General features: G+C 37.1%; 1 protein-coding gene across 1 annotated transcript in view; it reads right to left on the bottom strand.

Annotated features, from left to right (window-relative positions):
- Positions 1-25,651, bottom strand: part of KCNU1 (potassium calcium-activated channel subfamily U member 1) — a 141,596-nt gene that overhangs the window by 26,472 nt on the left and 89,473 nt on the right. The window contains exons 21-22 of the mRNA XM_087856319.1: positions 6,699-6,736; positions 979-1,118 (exon numbers count right to left, since the gene is read on the bottom strand). Coding sequence (XP_087712445.1) covers positions 979-1,118; positions 6,699-6,736 — 178 coding nt within the window. The remainder of the gene's footprint in view (positions 1-978; positions 1,119-6,698; positions 6,737-25,651) is intronic.

Consider the following 25,651-nt stretch of genomic DNA (forward strand, 5'->3'; position numbering starts at 1 on the left):
ATAGTTTTCTAGTTGATATGACAGCTCTGACAATTTTATGCTTCTGATCAAATGACTGATCATGCTTTTACAAAAATTGGGACATATTCTTTCAGGACACTGGTACCAAGACACAAGGACTATGTGTGTATGTGTCTAACAGAAAAAAAAAAAAAAGGAACGGAACTACTTTTGGAAAGCAAGAAAAAAATATAATTATCAATTAGTCACAGTTGAAAAAATTATATAGGGTTCATACAACAATCACTTTGATTATATTTACGAACTACTGCTTGCAAGGTAAACCAGTGAGATTATGCTTGAGTTGCTAACCCTGGAAAATGAGAATAGATGGGGACCTGGAAATCAGGTGTCAGAGCCTGGGTCAGGATACAGACTTTTTACATTTTAGTTGCTGGCATTTCAGTAAATTGAGTTAGTTTGTTTCCTTGAGAGAACAAAGATAGAGACAGGATTCTAATATCTATTAGGATTCACCTATGTTGTGCATCCAGGGTATACATTCTTGACTAATGTGTTAAGTATAAGTACAGCCAGCTTGAAGAGAAACCACTATAGAAAATCCAAACTGTAAAACCAATAGTTAGGAAAATATTTACTTAAAAAAAAAAAAAAGAAAGGCTTCAGAGTTCTTGTAAATGGTTTCCCTGGTGCATTTAAATTAATTAGATTTACTAGCAAAACAGCAATGTGTCAGGAGAACATTATTCTAAATAACTGACTCAGCTAAACTGTGAAAGGGGGGAAGAAGGAACAATCTGATCTAATTGTTTCAAATCCCAGCATATTACCTACATGGTCTTTGTCAAATGCCACATCTGTTACCCTGCATACCATGCAGGCTGGTGAGGAATGTGGTTTTCCTTTGAAATTCACAGTTTACGAACAGAAATGGCAGGTGCTTGTAACCAGTGCAAGGACGTTAATTATCCCAGGCGCAGCTTCATCTTATTTGAGATTTGGTACAGGATCACCTACCAGAATCACACTGTCCAGAGGGATTGCTTTGCACCAGTGAAACATGCCGCTGCTATCAAGCTGGTCAGAATCTTGTTCTGTTTCATACAGAAAAGTCCTAAGTAGGGAGAATGGAGAGTTAGCTGAGAACATCTGCGGCACTGGTGTAACAAAGCCAAGATGTTGAACTCACTAGAACCTTGAGCCCAAAGCGCAGAATAACATAAGGAGAACAATCTTGGGTCTGTGAGACTCCAGAATAAAGATTCATGTCTGAAAGACACCAAGAGCTGAATGTCCAGGGCATATCATAGCTGACGACATACTGAGCACTTTGTGTGTGTGTGTGCACATGTGTGTACGTGCGTGTGCATTTAGCAGACCTATCAAGCTCTCCTTTTACCTTACATTATATGTGCCATGAAGGTAGTTATTTTTGCTCTTGATTTTGCTACTTTGGTGATGCTGCTATTGCTTGGGAGAAATCATGGGAGGTGTTTTGGGCACCTGAAGATAGAATTTAAAAGGCTGTGAGATTGGGTCATGAATGGTATCTCTCTCCTTGGCTTGTTTTCCTCCCCTCTCCTTTCCCTATCTTTTTGTATGAATCCCTGTTGAAACATCCTTCCTTATTACATGCGTTTTGTAGTCTTTACAGCTTCCGTCACTGGCCTGCATTTGACTAAACTCTGCTCTAATCTTTGTTTAAGTCTTAGCAAAGCCCCCCACGTGATCACCCCACACTGCAGTTGGGTACAATGCTAGTTGTGTAATAGAATATATTCAACCACCCAAAGGGTTAGATGATCTTGGAAAAAATCCCATCGTATCTGAAGGAATGCATATTTCCTTGATAGAGAAGAGAGGAAACCCTTCTAGAAGCACAGAAAGTTTAGAGTCTGGACCTATTTGAGTCAGGAGAATCAAGGCTTAGTCTGCAGAAACAACCTCAAAATTCCAGGGGCTGAACGTAACACAGGTTCTCACTCACACTACATATATTCCTCAGGTGAACAGGTTCCTGTGCTCCCACACACAGCCACTCAGAGCCTGAGGGGTCCAGAGGCCGTACCATCTTAGAGTCACACACCCAGAATACGTCTCCTCCTGCATTAAGGCAAGGGAAGAGAAAGGGACTGGAGAAGCAAGCCTGGGCTTTTAACTGCCATGGCCCAACGTGACACACATTTCTGATCACATTTCATTGACCAAAACTAGTCACATGCCTCCTGCTAACTTTACGGGGGTTGAGGAACATGGGAAGTGACTGAAGTATTAGTGACCGTTTCCGTCTCTACCAGACTTTAAAGACCACTCCTTGTTTTATGGATAAAAGTCAAAGAGCTAACAAATGGTAAAGCTGGAATTTGAATAGAATGCTGAGGTTGAGATTACTGATGCTCAGAAGATCCAATTTTCCTTTCCTTCTTTAGCAGATGGGCAGCCAGATGGGGCCACATGACTAGTTCTGACCAATGAGATGGTAGAAGTTATGGCTGATGTAGGGACAAGCTCCCGTGTGACTCTCCAGGTTCACTCCTGACCTGCTGTAGTGATGACCAGCCTGAGAACATGAGTGCCTACGTACAGCAGAGTGCCCTGGCCTCAGTGACCTGTGTCAGACATGTAACATGAAAAAGAAAGGCACCTTTGTTGTGCTAAGTCACTGAGATGTCATGGTTGTTACCACAACATCCATCCATCCTATTGTCACAGAAATGCCTATTCTAAAAAACACGTTGCATGAAATATTAGTAACTGGAGAAGCAGTGAGGGAATGTTTTTTGTAGTCAAATAAAGTTTGAGAAAAATGTCCCCTCTTTGAGATTCACATTGCATTTTAGTGTTACAACAAGTTCAGAAAAGTCGTACAAAAAAGAACTCCTTTAGGGGCGCCTGGGTGGCACAGCGGTTAAGCGTCTGCCTTCGGCTCAGGGCGTGATCCCGGCATTCTGGGATCGAGCCCCACATCAGGCTCTTCTGCTATGAGCCTGCTTCTTCCTCTCCCACTCCCCCTGCTTATGTTCCCTCTCTCGCTGGCTGTCTCTATCTCTGTCGAATAAATAAATAAAATCTTTAAAAAAAAAAAAAGAACTCCTTTAAGGTTTGTATAATCCAGTGTTTTACACACTTATTTGACCACACACATTTACCATTTACTTATTCATTTATTTATTTAAAGATATGTGTTACTATCTCTTGAAACATCTTTTGGGACATACTGTACAATGTCACACTGTACGTTCAGCTGTGGTAATCAGTATGTTATGACAGCACTCTCCTGCGAGATTTTACTATACTTCCTGGGGAAAATACAACATATTGTGCTCTGTGCTACAGGGTGAGGTTTTTTTTTTTTTCTTTCTGTGAATTAATACAGCTTGTTATTCAACACCTGGCCCAAAGTCTCAGACTCTAAGATAATATCAAGCAATTCTGATCTCTTTAACTGAGTCAGTTTCTAAATTACTATCTTAAGTCATAATTTTTTCAGACAAAGGAATTTAAGATTGTCAGCTTAAAAGTGTCAGACTTAGGGGCTCCTGGGTGGCACAGCGGTTAAGCGTCTGCCTTCGGCTCGGGGCGTGATCCCAGCGTTCTGGGTTCGAGCCCCAAATTAGGCTCCTCCACTATGAGCCTGCTTCTTCCTCTCCCACTCCCCCTGCTTGTGTTCCCTCTCTCGCTGGCTGTCTCTATCTCTGTTAAATAAATAAAATCTTTAAAAAAAAAGTGTCATACAAGTAAAGTAATGGGATAGAGAGAGGACCCAGAGAAGCTGACATGAGAGAAGGGTTTGGAAAGTTAAGAGCTTATTGCTAATGAGATTGGCCAAGGCCGAGATGCAATCCCAATGAAGACCTCCCTGTAAACTTGGTGGATTCTAGTCATTTACCTGGCCAGAAGATGTTGCAATGTAAGCCTCAAGGTCAGTTTGACCAAAATGGGTTACCTTATTCTTTCAAATTAACATGCTTTATGGTGGTTTAAATATCCTTAACTTGGCAGGTCCAACCCCGAATTCTAATAGCCATGAAGGCTCTCTTAATGGTACTACATAGGACCATGGTGATGCCTTTAGGCCAAGCTGGTTAAAGAAACTCACCAGGGAACACAGCTAAGACCGGCATCTGTTTTTGATTTTTATCAGGGTCTGGAGAACTGGCTATGTTACTCATTCACACAGAATCTATTTTTTTCTCCAAGTGTAGCTTCCTAGACACCGTCCCTCAATTGCTGATACAATATACCCAAGTTACCTGCAAGGAGGTGGCTTCCTGCTCCCCGTCCTCAGCACCCACGTCTGTGACAACTGGTCACTTTCTTCAGTCTTTTCACGTTTCCCCTCCTTCTTCCTCTTCCCCTCCCCTCCTCCAACCCCATAATGAATGAAGACTCCTGCTCTGGAAATTAAATGCCCTTTTGGCAAATGGAAAATGATCTTCTCCCAAGCACATTTTAGCTTGACTCAGAATACCAAATCAATCACTGTACACTTTTCTATCATAATAAAAGCATGATCTATGTACACAAGCTGTCACAGACAACATCTTTCTTCATTCTGATGTTATGGAAAACAGATATGCCTTAGAGGAAACACCTGTTGGAGACCTGCATAAAAGAAAAGGCTGGAGGAGCCCCACTTCATCGTAAAAGCATCCATCTGGTGTCCTTGCCAAGCAAAACCTGATGCAACTTATTTCACCATCCCTTAACTATAGCTCCCTTCTGCCATATGCCTTGCAAATGACATGATCCTTGCAGAAATATACCTTCCTAAAGAGAATAATAAATCATCTATGGGAATGTGCAGCACTAGCAGTCTTATTAACTAGGAAATGGAGATTAGAACATAAACGCTGATGCTATTGGAGGAAAAAGGAGCCACAGAACACCATCCAGGTCATCCAGGGCAAAAAGGAAAAGCCACATCATAGCCACAGGCAGAAATTTCTTGGGTGAGGGAACTTTCTGTGTAGGAAAGACTGGCAAGCAATACGGTAGGAGTTAGTGGAGAGGGCCTTCAGCAGGACATGTTTAGGATGAGAGTGTGGGAGTTCGCTGGTCACAAGATAGGCTTCTCCTGCCCAAGCGAAGTAGGATACTTCTACCTGGGAGCATTCAGGAGGCATCAAAGCCTGAAATGTTCTCAGAGTTAGGTCTCTGACTGCCATTTTTCGAGGCTGACAGGTCTAGTGTGCTGGATGAGAATAGCTTTTGTAGCCAGTCCCCTTGTGGATGTGCAGAGCAGCACGGGAATGAGGGCTCCAGTTTTCTTTGCTGACGACTGCCTTTCTCTGGGCTGCTGTCTTACGCATGACACCAATTGCCTTGTGAGTACAAGCTTGAACCTGTCCCAGCTAAGGAAGGCAACCTCTTTCCTCTCTGCTTTCTGGAACCATTCTGAAGAGTACTTTTATTCTTCCATGTCCATAGCAACGTATCCTGTATGGATCCTATCACTTAAAGGAAACTGTAAGTGAAGAACCATGTGCCTTTCGTTTCCAGTGGTGGCATCTGATGAAAGAGAGAGATCAAACCATGTAGGAAATCCTATGTTAAGGCGGGGTCGGTTTCAGTGCCAGGTCAGGAAGCACAGTGTCCAAGAGCATAAAAGTCTGCTGTCATTATTTCCTCCAACTTACAGACCTGACTCAGATTATGCTTGAAGATGATCCGCGGGATGAGATCCTCCATTGTTCACAATATCTATTATAACGTTTAAAAGGCACTGACAGTTGCTTGGTTGTTTTTTTTTTTTTCTCTTTTGCAGGCCTCATTTTTGGACGTGTTGGGAAACCCTGGCACATAACCATTCTATTTGAAGCCTTTTTAAAACTCCATAGGTGGCTCGTAAATTCCTAGGACAGAGTTTTCTGGCCTGGTTGCAAAACAATATACTTTTTTGCTCAAGACTTGAGTTAAACGAAAGTAATAAGTTTCAAAGTCTTAGCACAGAAAAGACAAGTCCCCTGGCTAAGTTTTGGGAAGGAGTGGGGAGGAATGTGTCAGTATGTTCAGGAGCTCCAGTGCCTTTCTTGGTTCAATCTTTGGAAAAATCCACCGAAACTATATCTTGAAGGTAGTGATCAAGTTCCCACCAAAAATGGAGGAAAAATCCTTTGTTCCACTGATGTATCTTCCAGGCTACAGCTGCCCTCTCTCTAATGACTTTGTATAGAGTGATGAGGTTATTCCATTTATACTTAATCTGAAAATACTAATTGATTGTCAATTCTGACTACCACCTTTTGAGTTCTGGGAAGAAGACAATCACCTAAATTTGGGAATGTGAGAGCAAGTTGTACAATCAGTGCTTCCCCCTCTATCCTGTGCCTGTCTCTTTCTTTCTCTGTCTTGCACACATAACACACACCCCTACACACTACATGCATGCTATCGTCAAATTTCAGATTACGAGCCTCTATGGCCACATTATGATTTCATTTTTCTTGGTTTCACCTGGTTGCCACTTATTCATAACAAGGCATTATTTTTACCTTGGAGGGAAACTTAAGGTTTAAAAACATGGATAATTTTTTACAGTCCATTTCCTTGGGAACCTGTGTATGAGCAAATGGAAAAGGGTTCCTGTGAGGTATGAGAAATTTTCAGGACCAAGAAACCATGTAAGAATCTCAGGAAGGAGGAGAACACAGTCCACCTTCCTCATTAGAAAGGTCTCTGTGATCACTTCCTTTTCCATGAGAAGGGAAAATGTGTACCAGGCTCTGTGCCTTAACCTCCAGTGTGACCAGATATCGCTGCTGACAGTCCTTTACTACCAGGTAAGATGCAAGAAAACCTGCCCTGAAATCCTGTGGGATATTTCATTGTGACAGCAGGCTGCTTATCTCCAAAGCATCGTGTCCTCTTGGTCGCCACGTGGGAAGCCTTAGGAAGGGAGGGGAATGGCTGCTACTGTGTGCTCAAACCTGCGGTTTCCCGGAACAGAAGACTTTCAGCCCTAAGACTGGGCACTCTACTACCAGAATGGGGAAAAGGCCCTAAGCAGGGAGGAAAAGGGAAGGAAGAATAAAACATTTGAAACCCTATGCCCAGAAAACCTTCCATACCTCTGTCTATAGGTGGGTTTGGTTGATGTTCAATGAAAGAAAAGACAGTTGGGTGGTCAGAGCCCCACATGTTTTAAGACATACAGAGAATTTTACCTTCCAACCTTCCTCTGATTCCTGTCTCTTGATTATTTGCATAAGAAATCATTGTGGTATTATAAACTTTAATAGTGAAGCTTGTGGGTATGATTTTTAAAAATCTGTAAATGGTATTTTGAAAAGGAGACATATTAAAATTCAAGATATCATTGTGTTCAGTATAATCTTATTTCAGTCTTCATAGGAGAATATAAACTGTGTGCTAATGTAAACCAAATCAGCTGTGAATAGAGTGTTCTGTTTGCCTTTAAATTCTGCTTTACAGATGGAGTCTATCAAATCCATGACCTCTGTTTTCAATGTTTACAATTTAAAATCTCCACAAAGACATTTTTTCCACCCTCTTTCTTAGAAGTGAGACACAAGGTCAGAGTGGTCCCAGACCAGGTGAAGGCAAGAACAGAATGGTGTTTCTATTAGATAAACCCACATCTGAAAGCACATTTGAGCATCTCTCTGTTAAGCTTTGCTTTATTTCTGATGACTATAAACTGACAGCTTTCTGCAGAGCATTTTCTATGAAAACATACATGTAGGCATCTCAGAATTTAAATGGTTACCAGACAGAAGGTCAAGGAGAAAGATAAAAAAGACAGTTTCCCTCTTCCTCGCCATTCCCCAGACAGACACTCATTTAAAATCCCTTTATATCTTATGGGTATTGCATTTGGGATTTCCTACAATGTGAAGACAAATGAGGCACGACCCAAAGCAGCAGGTACCTCTAATAAAGGCTGGAATTTGTGCCATGCATAGAAGAGCCTGGGGCTTGGGGCAAGCCACACATCTTAGGAGAACAAGCTCCATAGCCAATCTTCTCAGCATGAAGCTGTGTTTTTAGGTGCTCTTTCCCATACCACCCAACACCTTCTAAATATCAAATGACATACTAAACACAGAGGTTGACCTAAATGAAAAATATTTTCCACAGAGTTTGGGATATAGTCTTCTCTGTTCAGTGGACTACGAACTGAACAATCAAGTCAGTTACGATACTTTTGATTCTAACCACATTACTGAAGCAAATGAGAATTTTAGGCCAAAAACTTTTACCTTTGTGGTGGGATATGGAGGTGGGAAGCAGGAATTTGAAATATCTGAAAACTAATTTTTCATTGTATTGATACATGTCCTAAGGTTTCATGGGATTGAGCCTGAGTCAGAGATTAGCATGACCGAAACGATTTCCTTAGGCACCAGGTAAGAAGCTCAGTCTGGGCAATTATCAATAATCATAATCCCTCAGAAGAAATTACGACAGGAAAAAACAGCATCCACCACAGTGTTACTGGTTTGAGTGTGTGCTTGTATACATGTGCTTGTGTGCGTGTGTGTGTTTGCTTGTGTGCCTGTGTGTATGAGAGAGAGACAGGGAATGGGTATCAAATTGAAAGGTACAAATTGTGCAGAGGAAACACAACTAATTTCGGGGTATGTGAATACTTTCGGGTTTTCTTTCTAAATAGGAAATTATTTGTGAGGTCTCCTTCTCTACATTCCTTAGTTTCTCTGACATTCCTGTTGCTGAATGTCAACATGGAGAGAGATCGTCAGTCTTCTGGGGACTACAGGTTTTTGGAAACACTGTAAGGACCAAATGATGTGTTGAGGGTCACAGACTTTTAAAATTTCCTCCCATCTGGAAGCCATCACTAGAGGGAAGGTCGTTGAATAAAGGCATCCTGAGTGTTAGAACATTTTACTTAGCGCCAGTGACCTGTCAAGAAGCAATGGGGATAATGGACGGGGAGGCCACTTGGGATCACTCAGGACATGGGGCCTTCCTTCTGCTCAATGGGCTATAGGACGGCTCTTTTTTAAAAGTGGTGTGCCTTGATTAAAGGTGAAAAGTTAGAAGTAGGAGCCTCTGGTGGGAGGAAAAAGGCTGTGGTTAGTGTTCTTTAACGAGAAGAAGAAATGATTAAAGTCAGGCTGTTACTAGGGATGAAAGGTAAGAATCAGGGTTTTTTCATGCGTGGCAGCCGCAGAAGAGGATCTGAAGGATGAGGTGGCCTTAACAAGGCAGGAAGTTCACAGGCACTCTCACTTAGAGGTTCCCTATGCTTTAGCTCTTCAAGTTAAGGATGAATGAGAACGAAGAAGGAAAGAAGTAGAACGTTCACCTTGTTCTGTTCACCTCTAACTTGAAATTCAGTTTCTGCAGCACGTAAAGTCCTTCACTTCTCCTAACGTGTCACTATGACATTCACATCGGGATTTCCTGAAGCCAAGCCTGTTGCATCAAGAAATCTTTATCTGGATGCTCTACCTCTTACTTCTACTGCTTAATCTCCAGAAGGAACTTTCCAATGTTGTTTACTTAGTTGCAGCCATTGAGAGAGAGGGAGGGAAGGAAAAGGGAGGAAAGAGGGAAGAGAGAGACAGAAATGGTTAGAGAAAAGAGAATGGTTCCACAAACCTTCTGGAAACTTTGCTGTAATTTAAAAAATCACCACCAGATAAAATTCTTTCATATGTCTCCACTAAGTGTCTCCTGCTATGGAACCACTGTGCATGCTGATAAGCGAGTTTGGGCTTGGATTTTTCCTGCCCTATTTCAGAGAAGGGGCAAGTCATCTCATGGTCCAACACACTGGTCACCCAGCAGGCAGAAGTGCATGCATGTCCCTCTGTACTGCCCACGTATATCAAGTAGAGGACCCAAAATAGTGCATTGTCCTAGGTTTCAGCTAAATACTCTTTTGTACATTAGAATAAACTGACATTTGTATAGACTTATACAGACACTTAATACAAGTAAAAATGGTATCTGCCTTCCTGATGAGTACTTTCTTGACTATTTTGCAAGAATGCAAATGCTTTCCTATCATCTCTTTCTCCTCCATATCAAAATCTCCATGGAAATAGATTTCAAGTTATGTCTGAGCTCTCATCACTCTGTGAAATAATAAAGAAATTACCTGCTCTGTGAAATCTTCTAACCTCTTCCATTAGAGCATCTGAAAGGAACCCATCCTCTCTCACTCAGAATGCTAGGGCAAAAGTCCAATGTTAACCACACCAGATTTCAGGTCTCTTAATGGTTATTTTATTCTACCCGTTGATTCTTTAATCTACATTATTATTATTATTTTTTGTTTCAGTGGAAAATTGAGATTATATAATTGAAGATTCACTTTTTATGTGGGTACTTTTTATTCACCTCTACTTTTCCAAGCTCTTCCACACCCTTTTAATTTAAACTCAAAGCATTTGGTAGTAGTTTGTGATGAAAATTAATGCCTTGGTGAAATTATAAAATTAATCTTCATCTATTATTTCCAGACATCTGATGAGATAGTATCAACTTCTCTATCTACAACAGGATCAACAAGTTATTTTCTGTGAAGGGGCTGGGCAGATAGTATGTATGTTAAATTTTGCAAGCCAAGAGGCACAAGTGATATTATCCAGGTAGTTGTATAAAAAAGAGAAATTAAATTTTCACAATTTCTCATTGATGATATTCAAAATACAATTAAATAATAGTGAAGAAGAAGAAGGAGGAAGAGAAGGAGAGGAAGAAGGGGGAGTTTTTGTTTTTGTTTTGCTTTTTTTTTTTTTGTATTACAGATTTGCTAATAAAAACAAAGACATTTTTAAAGGGATTTTCCTTAATTGGCATTCAAAGTTAGTGTTCTCTGTATTTAAAATTAATTGCAAATGTTCATGTGTTAATGATGACCCTAATAAGTTTTAACATATATAATATTTGAAAATGTCTGTTTACACAGATGGGTACTGCCAAATAATGATAGTACTCCGTGAGCATGATTCTAATTGAGCATATCACTTAGAAGGCATTTTATAGAATTATATTAGACTCTTCTCTCAATATTTGTCTTTTAGCAGGTCATTATATGGCAGAGTAATCACTTGCAATGGAAGATTAGGTGGGAACTCCTCAACTGCAAATTTCCTTTGCACTTGCATTCAGGGTCAAAAACAAAAACAAAAACCAAACACACTCCTGGAACTGAGATCAGAAAATCTGTCAACTGCAAATTTGTGTGGAGATAGTGGTCTCATCTCTTATTTTAACTTTCGGCATGACAGGAAGTATATAAAGAAGCATGGCATTATTTGTGATTCAAAGAATGATAATTGTCATTGTAATGATTCTATCACAGAATAAGTTTCACATATAAGCTCTGTTTTGTCTTTTAATTTTATGCTGATTTCATTAAGAAACATTATAAAAACCTACAGTGAATGCTAAGTTTTGAAGCCACTTAGTGTTCTATGATAGTGAGCTAGGGCAGTTCTCCACAAAAATTTCAGTCTTGACCTAGAGCTCAAAAAAATCACTGGTAAGCTCTTGAACTGCTTTGTCATAGGGTAAGTCAAAATACTCAGTTTATATTTCTGAGAAAAATTCACAGAACTAATAAGAGTGAAGTCCATGAAAGCAAACGAAATTCACCACTGACAATACTGGCCAAATTGATAAATTCAAGTATTTTCCACAAACCACCTACTGATGAATAATACAATGAATAGCAGTAGTATTCACACACCTTGCATTTCACAAGTTTTGTAAATTTGTCTAAGTAGGATTTTTTTTTCCTGTTCTACATGTATTTTTTAGCACTCCCCGTTGTAATACATCTTAGCAGCTTTCACTTCAGATTGTACTGGATTAGTGTTTTTTTCAACTTTTTTGAAGACATTTTCACAGGTAGTTGTGCCATGCAAACTATTCACAGAGGCTAATTTTTCAGTTACTTCAAATCAGCATTGGCTCCCTTAATGAACAACAACTAGACAGTATCAGTAACATTTGTTGACTCACAAGGAGCCAAGGGAAACCACTAAAAATCATTTTGCCTTGTTTTTTAATTGACTATTGATACTGTTCCCAATGTCAACTCTTCAAGCAACTAGTTTCGCTGAAAGGTTAATAGTATTAAACAACTTTATTTTCTCTGGACACCCTTGTTGGCTGTTGCAAAAACAATTTAATTGGCTTACCATCAGTACATGACTTTCCTTGCTTGATTATCATAAACTTTTGTTGCAAATTCTGTGATTAAATAGTCTTTTCAAATTTTCTAATTTTTTAAACCAGTGCTTTACTGTAATAAGGCATATTGCAATAATATATATAATAATATAATAAATGTCATTATTTTAGTTTTATGACAGGTCCTTGGAGATAACCACCCACAAATAAAGCCTTGTCTCTATATGACCTGACTCGGAGCTTCCTCAGTGGGAATAGCTGGTTCCCCTGGAGAATTTTCCAGAACTGGTGAACAGCAGTGCTTAAAACTAGATAACTGAGGAACAGATACAGTGTGACAAAAAAAAAAAAAGAAGAAGAAGAAGAAGAAGAAGAAGAAGAAGAAGAAGAAGGGCAGCCAAAAATCCTTAAACAGGAAAGCTTGAGAATGGGAAGTCCACAGGAGCTTTGAACGCTTTGATTTATCCATTCTAGGAATCTAAAAGGAACCACATGCATGTACAGGGCTGTTCATATGATGCCCAAGAGAACTGAGACATCCCTAATGACTTACTTCTTGAAAATCTGCACAAACAAGAAGTGAAGGCTAAGACAGAGACATAAGCTGCTAGGGTGCTGAAGGCATTCCCCAACATGCACACAGAGCCCCTTGGCAAAGGTGGAGAGATTTACTGGTTCAAGGCATTTAAGGAAATCTCAGTGCAATCATTAGCTAACAACAAAGCTGAGTGTGTAGAGATTTGGTGTCAACACACCACAAAGAATACAGACTTCAAAGAATTATTTCAGAAAAGTTATGAAACAAACAACAGGAATACCACCACCAGCAAACTCTGGGATGAGGGAGGGAAATAATTTCTAGAGTTGCCATTTTCTATTATTAAAAACATGTGGCTTTCAACAAGAAAGTATGAGACACGAATACCAAGGAAGTATGGCTCAAACATAGCAAAAAAGCAGTCAAGAGACACCGTCCCTGAGGAAACCCAGACCCTGGACTTACTATGCAAAGATTTTTAAAGCAGCTGTTATAAATACAGTAAAAAAACATGAGGAAATCATGGCTAAAGAACTAAAGAAAATTATGAGAACAACGTATCACTAAATATAGAATATCAATGAAGAGATGGAAAATAAGAACAAATGGAAATTCTGGAGTTAAAAAGTATAATAAATGAAAGCATATCTTTTGTTTTAAAATTCCAGTTAGTTAACAGTGTTATATTAGTTTCAAGTGTACAATATAGTGATTTAACACTTCTATACACCACCTGGTACTCATCACAACAAGGACACTCCTTAATCCCCATCACTTATTTCACCCATCCCCTCACCTATCAACCCTTTGGTAACCATCAGTTTGTTCTCTATAGTTAAGAGTCTGTTTCTTGGTTTGTCTCGCCCTCTTTTTTCTTTTGTTCATTTGTTTCTTAAATACCACATATGAGTGAAATGATATGGTATTTGTCTTTCTCTGACTGACCTATTTTACTTAGCATTATATTCTCCAGCTCCACCCATGTTATTGCAAATGGCAAGATTTCATTGTTTTTTTTGGCTGAATAATATTGCTATGTTTTCTTCCTCCACTTATCTATTGATGGACACTTGGGCTGTTTCCATAGTTTGACTACTGTAAGTAATATTGCAATAAACAGGGGTGCATAGCTCCTTTCAAATTAGTGTTTTCATGTTCTTTGGGTAAATACACCATAGTGTGATTACTGGATTATAGGCTGGGATAACCGGGCAAACTGATCCTAAAACTTATATGGAAATTGAAGAAACAATGCCATTTACAAAAGCATCAAAGAATTAAAATACTCAGGGATAAATTTACCAAAAGACATGCAGGAATTGTACAGTGAACACTGCAAAATTTTGTTGAAAGAAATTAAAGATCTAAAGAAATGGAAAGGCATCCCATGTTCATGAATTGAAAGACTAAATACTGTTAAAATGATAATAATCTCCAAATTGATCTGAAATTTTAACTCAGTCTTTACCAAATTCTAGCTATATTTTTTAGGATAACCTGGCAAACTGATCCTAAAATTTATATGGAAATTGAAGAAACCTAGAATAACCAAAGCAATCTAGACAAAGAAGAAAGTTGGGGAACTGTACTTCCTGAATTACAAATTACATTAATAAGGATATTATGTTACTGTCATAAGAATGGACATATAGATCAATGCAACAGAATTCATAATCCAGATATGAACCCTTTCATTAGTGGCCAATTCAATAAGGAAATCAGCATAATTCAATGGGGAAAAGAATAGCATTTTCAACAAATACTGATGAGACAACTGGATATCCACAGGCAGAAGAATGAAGGTGAGCTCTTCCCTTATACCTTGGACAAAAATTAACTCAAACTGGATCAAAGACTTAAATAGAAGAGCTAAAAGCATAAACTCTTAGAAGAACACAGGTGTAAATCTTCAAAGCCTTGGATTAGGCAACAGTTTCTTAGACATAACACCAAAGAGCACAGGCAATAAAAGAAAATATAGACAATTTGGATGTCATTAAATTAGAAACTTTTGTGGTTCAAAGGACTCCATGAAGAAAGTGAAAAGACAACTCATGAAATGGAGGAAATATATGAAAATAATATATCTGATGAAGGACTTTATCAGGAACATATAAATAACTTTTACAATTCAACAACAAAAAGATAACTCAGTTAAAAATGGTTAAAAAGGGGGCGCCTGGGTGGCACAGCGGTTAAAGCGTCTGCCTTCGGCTCAGGGCGTGATCCCGGCGTTCCGGGTTCGAGCCCCACGTCAGGCTCCTCCTCTATGAGCCTGCTTCTTCCTCTCCCACTCCTCCTGCTTGTGTTCCCTCTCTCGCTGGCTGTCTCTATCTCTGTCGAATAAATAAATAAAAAATCTTTAAAAAAAATGGTTAAAAAGGTTTGAATAGCCATTTCTCCAAAGAAAACATGCAAATGAACACAAATGAACATTAAGCAGATGAAAACATTCTCAAAATTACTGGCCATCAAGGATATTCAAATCAAAACAAGGAGATACTTCACACCCACTAGAATGGCTGTAATCAAAAAGACCTGTAATAACAAGTGTTAGGATGGAGAGAAATTGGAACTTTCATACATTGCTATATCCCATACTTTTAAGTATATACCCAAAAGAATTAAAGATGTGTTTATATAAAACTCAGACACAAAAATTCACTACAGCACTACTCATAACAGTGAAGGAATGAAACAACCCAAATATTTATCAATTGACAAATGGATAAACAAAATATAGTGTGCTGAAACACTGGAATATTGTTCAGTGCTAAAAAGAATGAAGGATTGACATGCTATAAACCTTGAAAATATTATACTAAGTAAAAGAAGCCAGGTTAAAAAGGCCATATATTCTATCACTCAACTTTCATGAAATGTTTATAATAGAAAAACCCATAAAAGTGTAAGGCAGATTAGTGATTATCAGAGGGGATGAGGAGGGTGAATGGGAAGTGACTGTTAGTGGCTACGAAGTTTCCTTTGGGAGTGAGGAACCTGTTCCGAACTTAGATACTCATGATAGTTGACAACTCTTGTGACTATACTAAAAACCACTGTGACGATACTAAAAACCATGTTAAAGGGTGAAGATTAAAGTATATGAATTATATCTCAATAAAGCTTTCAATAAAAACACAAAGTAGCCACAAGTATAGTATTCTATTTATTTTGTACTATTCATTATTTTGTATATGTATTATAGGACTACTACAGTATTCTACTACTTATTTTCTTGTAGGGTCAAATTCTCCTCCAATTCAATGAACTGTAATTGTGCTGTGTACCATAATACATATGATCACTGACAGCCATAATGGTAACTGAATAGCTTAGGAGAAGTTCGATTATAGTTAATACTTTCTTCCATAAAAAATCAGGAAAGTACCTATGTTTCTAGGATTATTTCCATATAAACTTGTTAAATGATAATGCTTAGATAAGTAAGTTTTAGGCAAAGCTACCCAGAATGATTCATTCCAAGAGTTCTGACTCATTGAGTTTGAAAAATCTTGGAATGAGTATCTCATATAACACTGTGATTTATAGAAGATGAGGTACTGTTCGAATTTCCTCTCTAAGGCTTAACCTTTACATGTTGTATTAGGTTCCATGAGAATAGAGATCACATGTGTGATCTGGCATCTAGCACAGTGTCTTCCACATTGAAATTACTGGGGGCATCTATTAAATTTCCAATAAATATTTGTTGACTTAGCGTTTGGAAACTGAAAAACTGATGAGAGCCATTGACTGTATGTCTACACTTGGCCAGTTGTGTTGCCACATTTAATTGGTTTAAGAATTATAAGTCCAGCATCTCTCCTACTACTAAGAAAGTCAAACTCAAAAATGAAATTCAACTTCCTTATAGTTTTCCTTTCCATCACCTTCCATGATGTTAGGGAAATTCATATCTATTTGTAGATATATTGTAATTACAGTGAGATATGCTCCCCCCAAACTGTAAAATAACTGGTGAAATTTAAAGTAATAAAATCAACATGATAAATACTATTGGATGTATTAGAGAACAAACCAAGAGATTATCTAATACCCCCAGATTCCAAGGAAAAATGTTCAGGATAGCAGGTTGAATACGATCATGATTTAGCAAATGGATCTCTTAAACACCATTTTTGAAGAAATATCCTCTGAATAAACTCCCTTCAACCTAGGAAATGAAGAGCTGCTGGAGCCAACATCACCTTTCTAAATTCTTTCCATAGGAAACATTTCCCTCACTCCTGGGCTCAAACTTATTTGGCAGCAGGCTGGAGAGGAAGCTCTGGTCCTGACATGTAGATATAACAGGCTGTGATTAGCGTAAGAATCATTCAAGTAACTCATTCTGGTCTAATTTCATGTTCTTGAAGCAAATTTCAGATTATAATCTGTTTTATAATGGGTACCATGTATTGAGTGAGCACTACCTGGAAGACACTGTGCTAGGTGCTTCACGTTTATTATTGCTAATCTTTCAATGACCTTATTTTCAAATGAGGAATTTTAGGAAGCTTGCTATCTTGATCAAGATCCCATTGTCGTTCAGTGAATAAGGAGGGATAGACTGGCCATGCCAACTTGAGTATTTATGTAGTTTTATTGTAAAGTAACAGATGACCATTTGGTTGGCATATATCCTTTCCTGGAAGGCCAAATAAAAACCGATCGAACTGAAAACAAAACTCCAGTAAGTGGCAAATAACCAATACGATAGGAATACCAACCCATGATAGGGCTTGAAAGCAAATACTGTTAGTTTCTCCCATTTAAACATCATTGACAAAGGCAAAAGTATTGGAAATTCTTTGAAAAAAAATTGCATTTCTGCAGCGTAATGAATTCACGGGAGAACAAATGGTACATCATGCTATGTTTCAAAACATACACAAATTTTATCTTGTTTATGGGCAACCATTTAGCCTGAGTTTATCCAGGTAGGTAATGGCTTTTGTTTTTACTACTGTTATAGTTTTGCCTTTTCCAGGTATCATATAATTTGAATCATAACACATGTAGCCTTTTCAGATTGAATCCTTAGCAATAAGCATTTAAGTTTCATCCATGTCTTTTTGTAGCTTGATATTTTTTTTTAAATTACAGAGTAAAATTCCATTCTTTGAACAGCAGAGTTTGTTATCCGTTCACTTATTAAAAGATATCTTCTTTGCTTGCACTTTCTGGTGTTTATGAATTAGATGCTATAACATTCACATTCACAGGTTTTTGTATGGATGTTTTCAAAGAAGTTGGGTAAATACCTAAGAGCACAGTTAGCGGATTGAATAGGAAGACTGCATTTAGTTTTGTAAGAAACTTCCAAACTGTCTCCCAAAGTGACTGCCATTTTTCATTCGCACAATCAATGAATGAGAATTTCTGTTGCTGTGCATTGTTGGGAGCAATTGGTATTGTCAGTTTTGTTGAATTTTAGCCAAATGAAAAGTTATGTAATGGTATCTTGTTGATGTTTTTTTCTGTGATGACAAATGAGTTGAGGATCTTTTTATATGTTTATTGTCCATCTGTATATCTTTTTTTGTTGAGGTATCCTTTTAGCTATTTGCTCATTTTTAATGACATTGTTTTTCTTATTGAATGTTAGGTGTTCTTTGTTTATTTTGGATACAAGTCTTTTGCGGCATATGTGTTTTGCAAATATTTGCTGTGGCTTATCTTTTCATTTTCCTTAACAGTGTCTTTCAAAGAACAGAAGCTTTTGAGTTTAATCACTTCCAATTTATAGATCTTATGATCTTATTTCCTTTCCTAGATTGTACTTCTGATGTTTTATCTAAAAACTCATCCACAAACTGAACTTCACCTAGACATTCTCCTATGTTTTCTTGTAGAAGTTTTATAGTTTTGCCTTTTACGTTTAGACGTGCAATCTGTTTTGATGCAATTTTTGTTTAAGGTATAATAGTTTAAGTCTACATTTTGTTTGGTTTGGCTTTGGCTTTGGTTTTTGCATATGGACTTTGGATGGTTCCATTACCACTTGTTGAGAATATTATCCTTTTTCAATTGAATTGCCTTTACTCCTTTGTCAAACATCAATTTATCACATTTGTGTGGTCCTAGGTTTTAGTTTGTTATGTTTTATATTGACTAATGTGTATATTCTTTTACCAATATTATGATGTCTTGATTAATGTAGCTTTCTAGTAAGCCTTGCAATTGGGAAGCATGAATCCTCCAACTTTGTTCTTCTTCAATACTGTGTTGGCTCTTCCAGACCTTTTCCTTTTCAAATAAATTTTATAATCAGTTTGTAAATATCTACAAAATACCTCACTGGAACTTTGATTGGGATTGTGTTGAAGCTATAGATCAAGTTGGGAAGAACTGACGTCTTAAAAATACTCAGTCTTCCAATTTGTGAATATGGAATCATTCTGCATTATTTATTTTCTTTAATTTTTTTCATTAGCTTTGTATTTGGTATATAGATCCTATACATATTTTGTGAGGCATATGTAATTTTCTTTTGATGCCACTGTAAATAGTATTTTTAAAATTTCAAATTCCAATTGTTTGTGGCTGGGATACAAGAAAATAATTGCTTTTTGTATATTAACTTTGTAATACTTTGCTATTCTCACATAATAGTTGCAAGTATATTTTTGTAGAGTCTCTGGGATATTTACAGAGATAGTCACGTCATCTGTAAAAAAAGATACTTTTACTTCTTCCTTTTCAATTTGTGCAACTTTTATTTTCCCTTTCTTGCCTGATTTCACTTATTAGAACATCCGATATCTTGTTAAATAGGAGTGATGAGAGGGTATAGCCTTGTCTTGTATCTGATCTTAAGGTGAAAGCATCCAGTTTCTGATCATTAAGTATGATGTTACCTGTACGTTTTTCATAGATATTCGTTATCAAGTTGAGGAAGGTAACCTCTCTTTACCTAGTTTGCTGAGGTGTATTCTTTTTATTTAATCATGAGTGAATGTTGTAGTTTGTGAAATGCTTTTAATGCATTGATTGAAATGGTCATATGATTTTTCTTCTTTAGTCTGCCATGTAGATGATTACATTGATTGATTTTTCAATGTTCAACCAGCCTCACATAGCTGGAATAAATCTTACATGGGCATAATAAAAGTTCTTTTTATATATTCTTGCATTTGAATAACTTTCATTATGTTGAGAATTTTTGCATTATGTTCCTGTGAGACACTGGCCTATAGTTTTCCTTTCTCACAATATCTGTATGTGGTTTTGGTATTAGGATAATGCTGGTCTTGAGTTAGGAAGTATGTACTCTACTTCTATTTTGTGAAAGAGGTTGTGGAGAAGTGATTCATTTCTTACTGGCTTGGTAGAATTCACCAGTAAAACATCCTGGGGGTGGGGAGGTGGTGGGTATTAATCATTGGATATATTTATTTAATACATAGAGGCTTATTCAAAGAGTCTTGTGTGAGTTTTGGTACTTTGTGTCTTTCAAGGAATTGTTCTGTATCATCTAAATTACCAAATTCTTTGAATAGAGTTAATAGAATTCCTGAATTATCCTTTTAAAGTCCACGGAATCAGTAGTTGTGACCCCTCTTTCATTTAGTTTGGCTAGAAGTTTAAAAATTTTATTGACATTTTCAAAGAACTACCTTTGGGTTTTGATTTTCTCTTTTGTTTTTCTGTTTTCATTTTAATTGATTTATCTTCTAATTTCACTATTACTTTTCTGCTTAGTTTAGGCTTATATATTTTTTTAAGGTAGAAGCTTAGGTTGTTGATTTTAACTCTCTATTTTCTAAATATATTCATTTAGTGTCCTAAATTTCCCTTTAGGCACTGCTTTTTTTTTTCATTCCTCTAATTTTGATAACTTGTATTTTCATTTTCCTTTAGCTCAAAACATATTAAAATTTCCTTTAGACTTCTTCTTTGACCTATGTGCTATTTAGAATTTATTTATTGATTTCCACATAGTTGGGGGATTTTCTAGCTCTTTTTTGCAGTAGATTTCTATTTTAATTCCCATTGAGTTCTGAGAACAGATTTTGTATGATTTTGATTCTTTTAAGTTTGTTAATATATTGGCCCAGAATGCAGTATGGCCCTATGGAATGCAGTCTATTTTGTGTACTTAAGAATGTGCATTTCGCTATTGTTGAAGTATTCTACGAATGTCAATTAGATCAAGTTGATTGATACTCCTGTTTAGAGCAACTATATCCTTACTGATTTCCTGCTAACTTGATCAATTACTGAAAGAGGGGTCATTAAATCTCCAACTTTAAGAGTAGATTTGCTTATTTCCTCTTTCAGTTCTATCAATTTTTTATGCCATGTATTTCGATGCTCTGGTTTTACGTACATACGCATTTAGGATCATTATATCTTCTTGAAGGACTGACCTCTTTATCATTATGTAATGACACTTTTTTATCCATTTTCCTTGTTTTTAATCTTCTTTGACTAAAATTCAAGCTCTTTTTTTTTCATTAGTGTTAGCACAGTTTATCTTTCTCCATCTTTTCATTTTTAATCTACCTGAATATTTATATTTAAACTGGGTTTCTTGTATTTATTTTTATATTTTATATAAATATTTATATTTAAACTGGGTTTCATACAGTTAGGTTCTGTTTCCTTATTCACTCTGACAATATGTTTTTTAGCTGTCTTATTTATACCATGCTTATTAAAAGCAATTATGGATATAGTTGGATTATCTACCATGTTTGTAATTGTTGCTATTTGTTGCATTTTTTTCTTCTCCCACACTTTTCTTCCTGCCTCTCTGGTTTTAATTAAGCATTTTATATTATTCCATTTTATCTCCTCTCTCAGCATATTGTTTGAACTCCTTTTTTTTTTTTTAATTAGGAGTTGCCTTTAAATTTGCAATATACATTTTTAACTAAGTCCACCTTCAAATAACTATAATGCGTCATGCTGGTAGCTTATGACAGAGTATTCCCAATGCCTCCATCTCCTCTCTTATGACACTGCTATTATTCAATTTATGGATATATATGTTATCATCACCAATACAATTTTACTATCGTTACTTTAAATCAGTATATTTTAGATTTATTAAGAGTAAGAAAAATATTTTATTTTACCTTCATTTATTCCTCCTGTAATGCTCTTTTAACGTAGATCTGAGTTTCTGACCTATATCACTTTTCTTCTTCCTGAAAAGACCTTCTTACTTTCTTGCCTTCTTTTGACTCTTCTTGCAGGGCAGGTCTTCTGGTGATGAATTCCCTAAGTTTTTGTCCATCTGAAAAAGTATTTTTCCTTCGCTTCTTTTTTTCCCCCCAAAGATTTTATTTATTTCAGAGACAGACAGAGAGAGCACAGCAGGGGGAGGGGCAGACAGAGGGAGAGGGACAAGCAAATTCCTGCTTAGTGCAGAGCCCAAGGAGGGGCTTAATCCTAGGACTCTGAGATCATGACCTGAGCTAAAGTCAGACATTTAACTGACTGAGTCATTGAGGTGCCCCTTTCCTTTACTTCTGAAGGAAAATTTCACTTCATATAAAATTTTAGGTTGATGGGGTTTATTTCCACCAACATTTTAAATATTTCACTTCACTCTCTTTTTTATTTTATTTTTTATTTTTTAATTTTATTTTATGTAAATTCAATTAATTAACACATAGTGTATCATTAATTTCAGAGGCAGAGTCAGTTATTCATCAGTTGCGTACAACACACAGTGTTCATTACATCACATGCCCTCTTTAATGCCCATCACCCAGTTACCCTATTCCCCCCCAGTACCCCTCAGTTTATTTCCTAGAGTTAAGAATCTCTTATGGTTTGTCTCCCTCTCTGATTTTTTATTTTATTTTTCCCTCCTTTCCCCTATGATCTTCTGTTTTCTTTCTTAAATTCCACATATGACTGAAATCATATGATAATTGTCTTTCTCTGATTGAGTTATTTTGCTTAGCATAATACCCTCTAGTTCCCCCACATCATTGCAAACGGTAAAATTTCTTTCTTTCTTTCTTTTTTTTTTTTTTGATGGCTAAGATCCTTAACTATGGTCAGCTAATCTTTGACAAAGTGGGAAAGAATATCCAATGGAAAAGAGACAGTCTCTTCAATAAATGGCATTGGGAAAATTGGACAGCCACATGTAGAAAAATGAAACTGGACCATTTTCTTACACCATACAAACACACTTCACTCTCTTCTATAATACAGATTCTGAAAATAAGTCCACTGTTATTCTTATCCCTGTTTCTGCACAGGTCAGCTAGTCTTTCCCTTCTGGTTTCCTTCATGAGTTTCTCTTCGTTTTATTTTAAGCAGCTTGACAGGATATGCATAGTTGTAGATATTTTCATATTTATCATACTTTGTATTCTCTGAACTTTGTGGTTCTGTGATTTGGTGTCATTAGTTTTGGAAAGTTATCAGCCAGTATTACTTCAAATATTTCTTCTGCTTTCTTCTCTCTTCTCTTCATACTCCAATAATGCATGTGCTATACAATTTGAAATTGTATCATTTCTTCAATATTGTTCTGATTTTTCATTATTTTTTTCTTTCATATTAGTTTGGGAAATTTCTGAAGACATATCTTCAAGCTCACTTGTTCTCTCTTCTGTTTTGTCCAGTCTACTGGTGAGCCCATCAAGGCATTTTTAAAAAAATTTCTGGTATGGTATTTTTTGTTTCTAGCATTTCCTTTTAATTTTTAGAGTTTCCATTCCTTTGCTTACTTACTCATTTGTTCTTCCATGCTGCTACTTTTTTCATCAGAGCCTGATAATTCCAAATTGGTGAGATCTCTCAGTCTTATTCTAATACTTGCTTTGTCTTTTCAAATAGTGTTAGTTCTTGCCTTTTAGCATGCTTTTTTGTTGTTTTGCTTTGTTTTGTTTTTACAATGGGATATGATGTATTAAATAATAGGAACTAAAGTAAATAGATGTGAATATGAGGTTTTATGTTAATCTGGCTAGCGGTTGCACTGTGTTTAATGCTCACTGTTGCTGAAGTTCCCAGAAGCTTCAAATTCCTCTAGTGTCCTTGCTTTTGTCTCATTTGTCTTTGGGTTTCTCTAAGAACCGTTTCTTGCATGTGTGGCACCTTGCAACATTTTCAACTATAATCCACTGTCATTATATTTGAGCCCTGTTGGTATGGTGGTGAAGTATGGGAGAGGGGAAGATTACCTAATTTTGTGATTAAAACTCAGTTTTCAGTAGCTCTATGTGTTGAAGCTATGGTTTCCACAAGTTTATCTTAGCTCCGTCCTGCCCCACTCAGGTGAGAAAAGGCTCAAGTGGGAGAAATGACATTCCCTCACCTGAGAGGCATTCTAAAATCTTTCTTTAGGGAGTACGCCTGTGTTACGGTGAATCCCTGGGTGTATTTCACCACAGTTACTGTTCCTGTTCTGCTGTCAGAGTTACTGAGGGTATTTTTCTGGCTCTTTACTGTGAGAATTTTGTAGAGTTCCTGAAGGTGAGGTCCTTGAAAGCCTGCAGCCCCAAGGAATTTCTCACTCTTCACCTAATCCACATTAGACCTCCAGGAATTGATCAAAATTACCATTTAAGTGTTCATACCAGTTTATGGCTCCAATGGCTCTCTCCCCCCATAAAGATCTCTGCTGTGACTCTCCAGATTTCAGAGTGATGGTTTGCCTTGCAATCCTCAGTTCTCTGATGGGTGAAGAAAAGTCTTTAATTTTCAGTTTGTTCAGGGTTTTTTGTTTGTTTGTTTGTTTGTTTTCCTGTTATAAGAACAGAAGTGATGACTTCAAAGCTCTTCACATGTTGGAGCTAAACCTGGAAATTTGGCAATGGCTTTCCTTATTCTCTATGGTGCAAGTTTCGGAGGCTGGTTCTTCCATATCACAGAATCAGGCAGCTCAGTTTTCAAATATGGTTCATATCTTAGCACATCCCATCTACCTGTTTAATCTGAGAACTCCCCTTCCAGTAATTAAATATACTTTCTTTATGGGTCATTATGATGTGATTTATGACATGTGTGTAATTGTCAGAATTACTGTGGGTAATTAAAATATGAAGTGAATGCTGCCAGAGGCTTCAGTCACTCTCAGTGCCCTCATTAAAAATGAGGAGCTGACCAAATTATAAATAGACTGGTTTATACAAGTTCCTGGCAAAACCTAATTATGAAACTTATCCTTATTCTATCAGAACTCAGTCCATTAGTCATGCAAATTCTGAAAATGATTAAGTTATTTTATGTGCTGGAATTGTGGAATTAATAATAAAGAGGCAAGTAGCAGTAATTAGACATTACTATGAAACTTTATTATATCAGGTCACTCTGGGTCATACTGCCTCTCTTCCTGACCCCACATCCAACGCAACAGAACATAGACACAGACACACACACACACACACACACACACACACACACATCCCTTTAACATAATTTACTAAATGGCTTAATGGTTTTAGTGGATTTATAAGAACTTTTTAAAATGAGAGCTAAAACAAAAGAAGGATTTGTAAACTCTGCATGAGGTATTATTTTGAAATTGGTCAGAGAAAGAGATTTGGTAATTATCATCAGGGGAACCCTTTCTCTCTACAAAAGGCAAAGTGACACAAGGAGAAATCAGTTACTATGAGGATGTTTCAAGATATGGAAGCTGAACCAGGAGCAAGAGATAAAGCTTAAAGGAGCTTTAGATGATCATGTCTACTTCCTTTCTAATTTATAGATGGGGATTTAGCCAAGAGAAATTATGTGGCTGCCAGTGAATAAGAGAGTCAGGCTTCAAGCTTAGTGCCATGATTTTCCTCCCTAACATGTGGGAGGACGTGGACTGATAGGGAAATTGGTGAACATCAAAGTTTTCTCATAAGGGGAGAACACTGAAGGCAGGTCCACACTAAGTATCTGGATCTGGAAAAGGTAATCCACTGTGGTTTAGTTTGGTGAATCATAGTCTCATCTGAGACAAGAAACTTGCTCTATGGAAACAGAGACATCAAGATTCTTATTCAGAAGAGCCTGAGAACTTTGATGACTCAATCAACACATGTCTGGGGAAGC

The sequence above is a fragment of the Ursus americanus genome, chromosome 27, assembly GCF_024610735.1.
Source record: "Ursus americanus isolate L20-20 chromosome 27, mUrsAme1.1.p, whole genome shotgun sequence".
NCBI lineage: Eukaryota > Metazoa > Chordata > Mammalia > Carnivora > Ursidae > Ursus > Ursus americanus.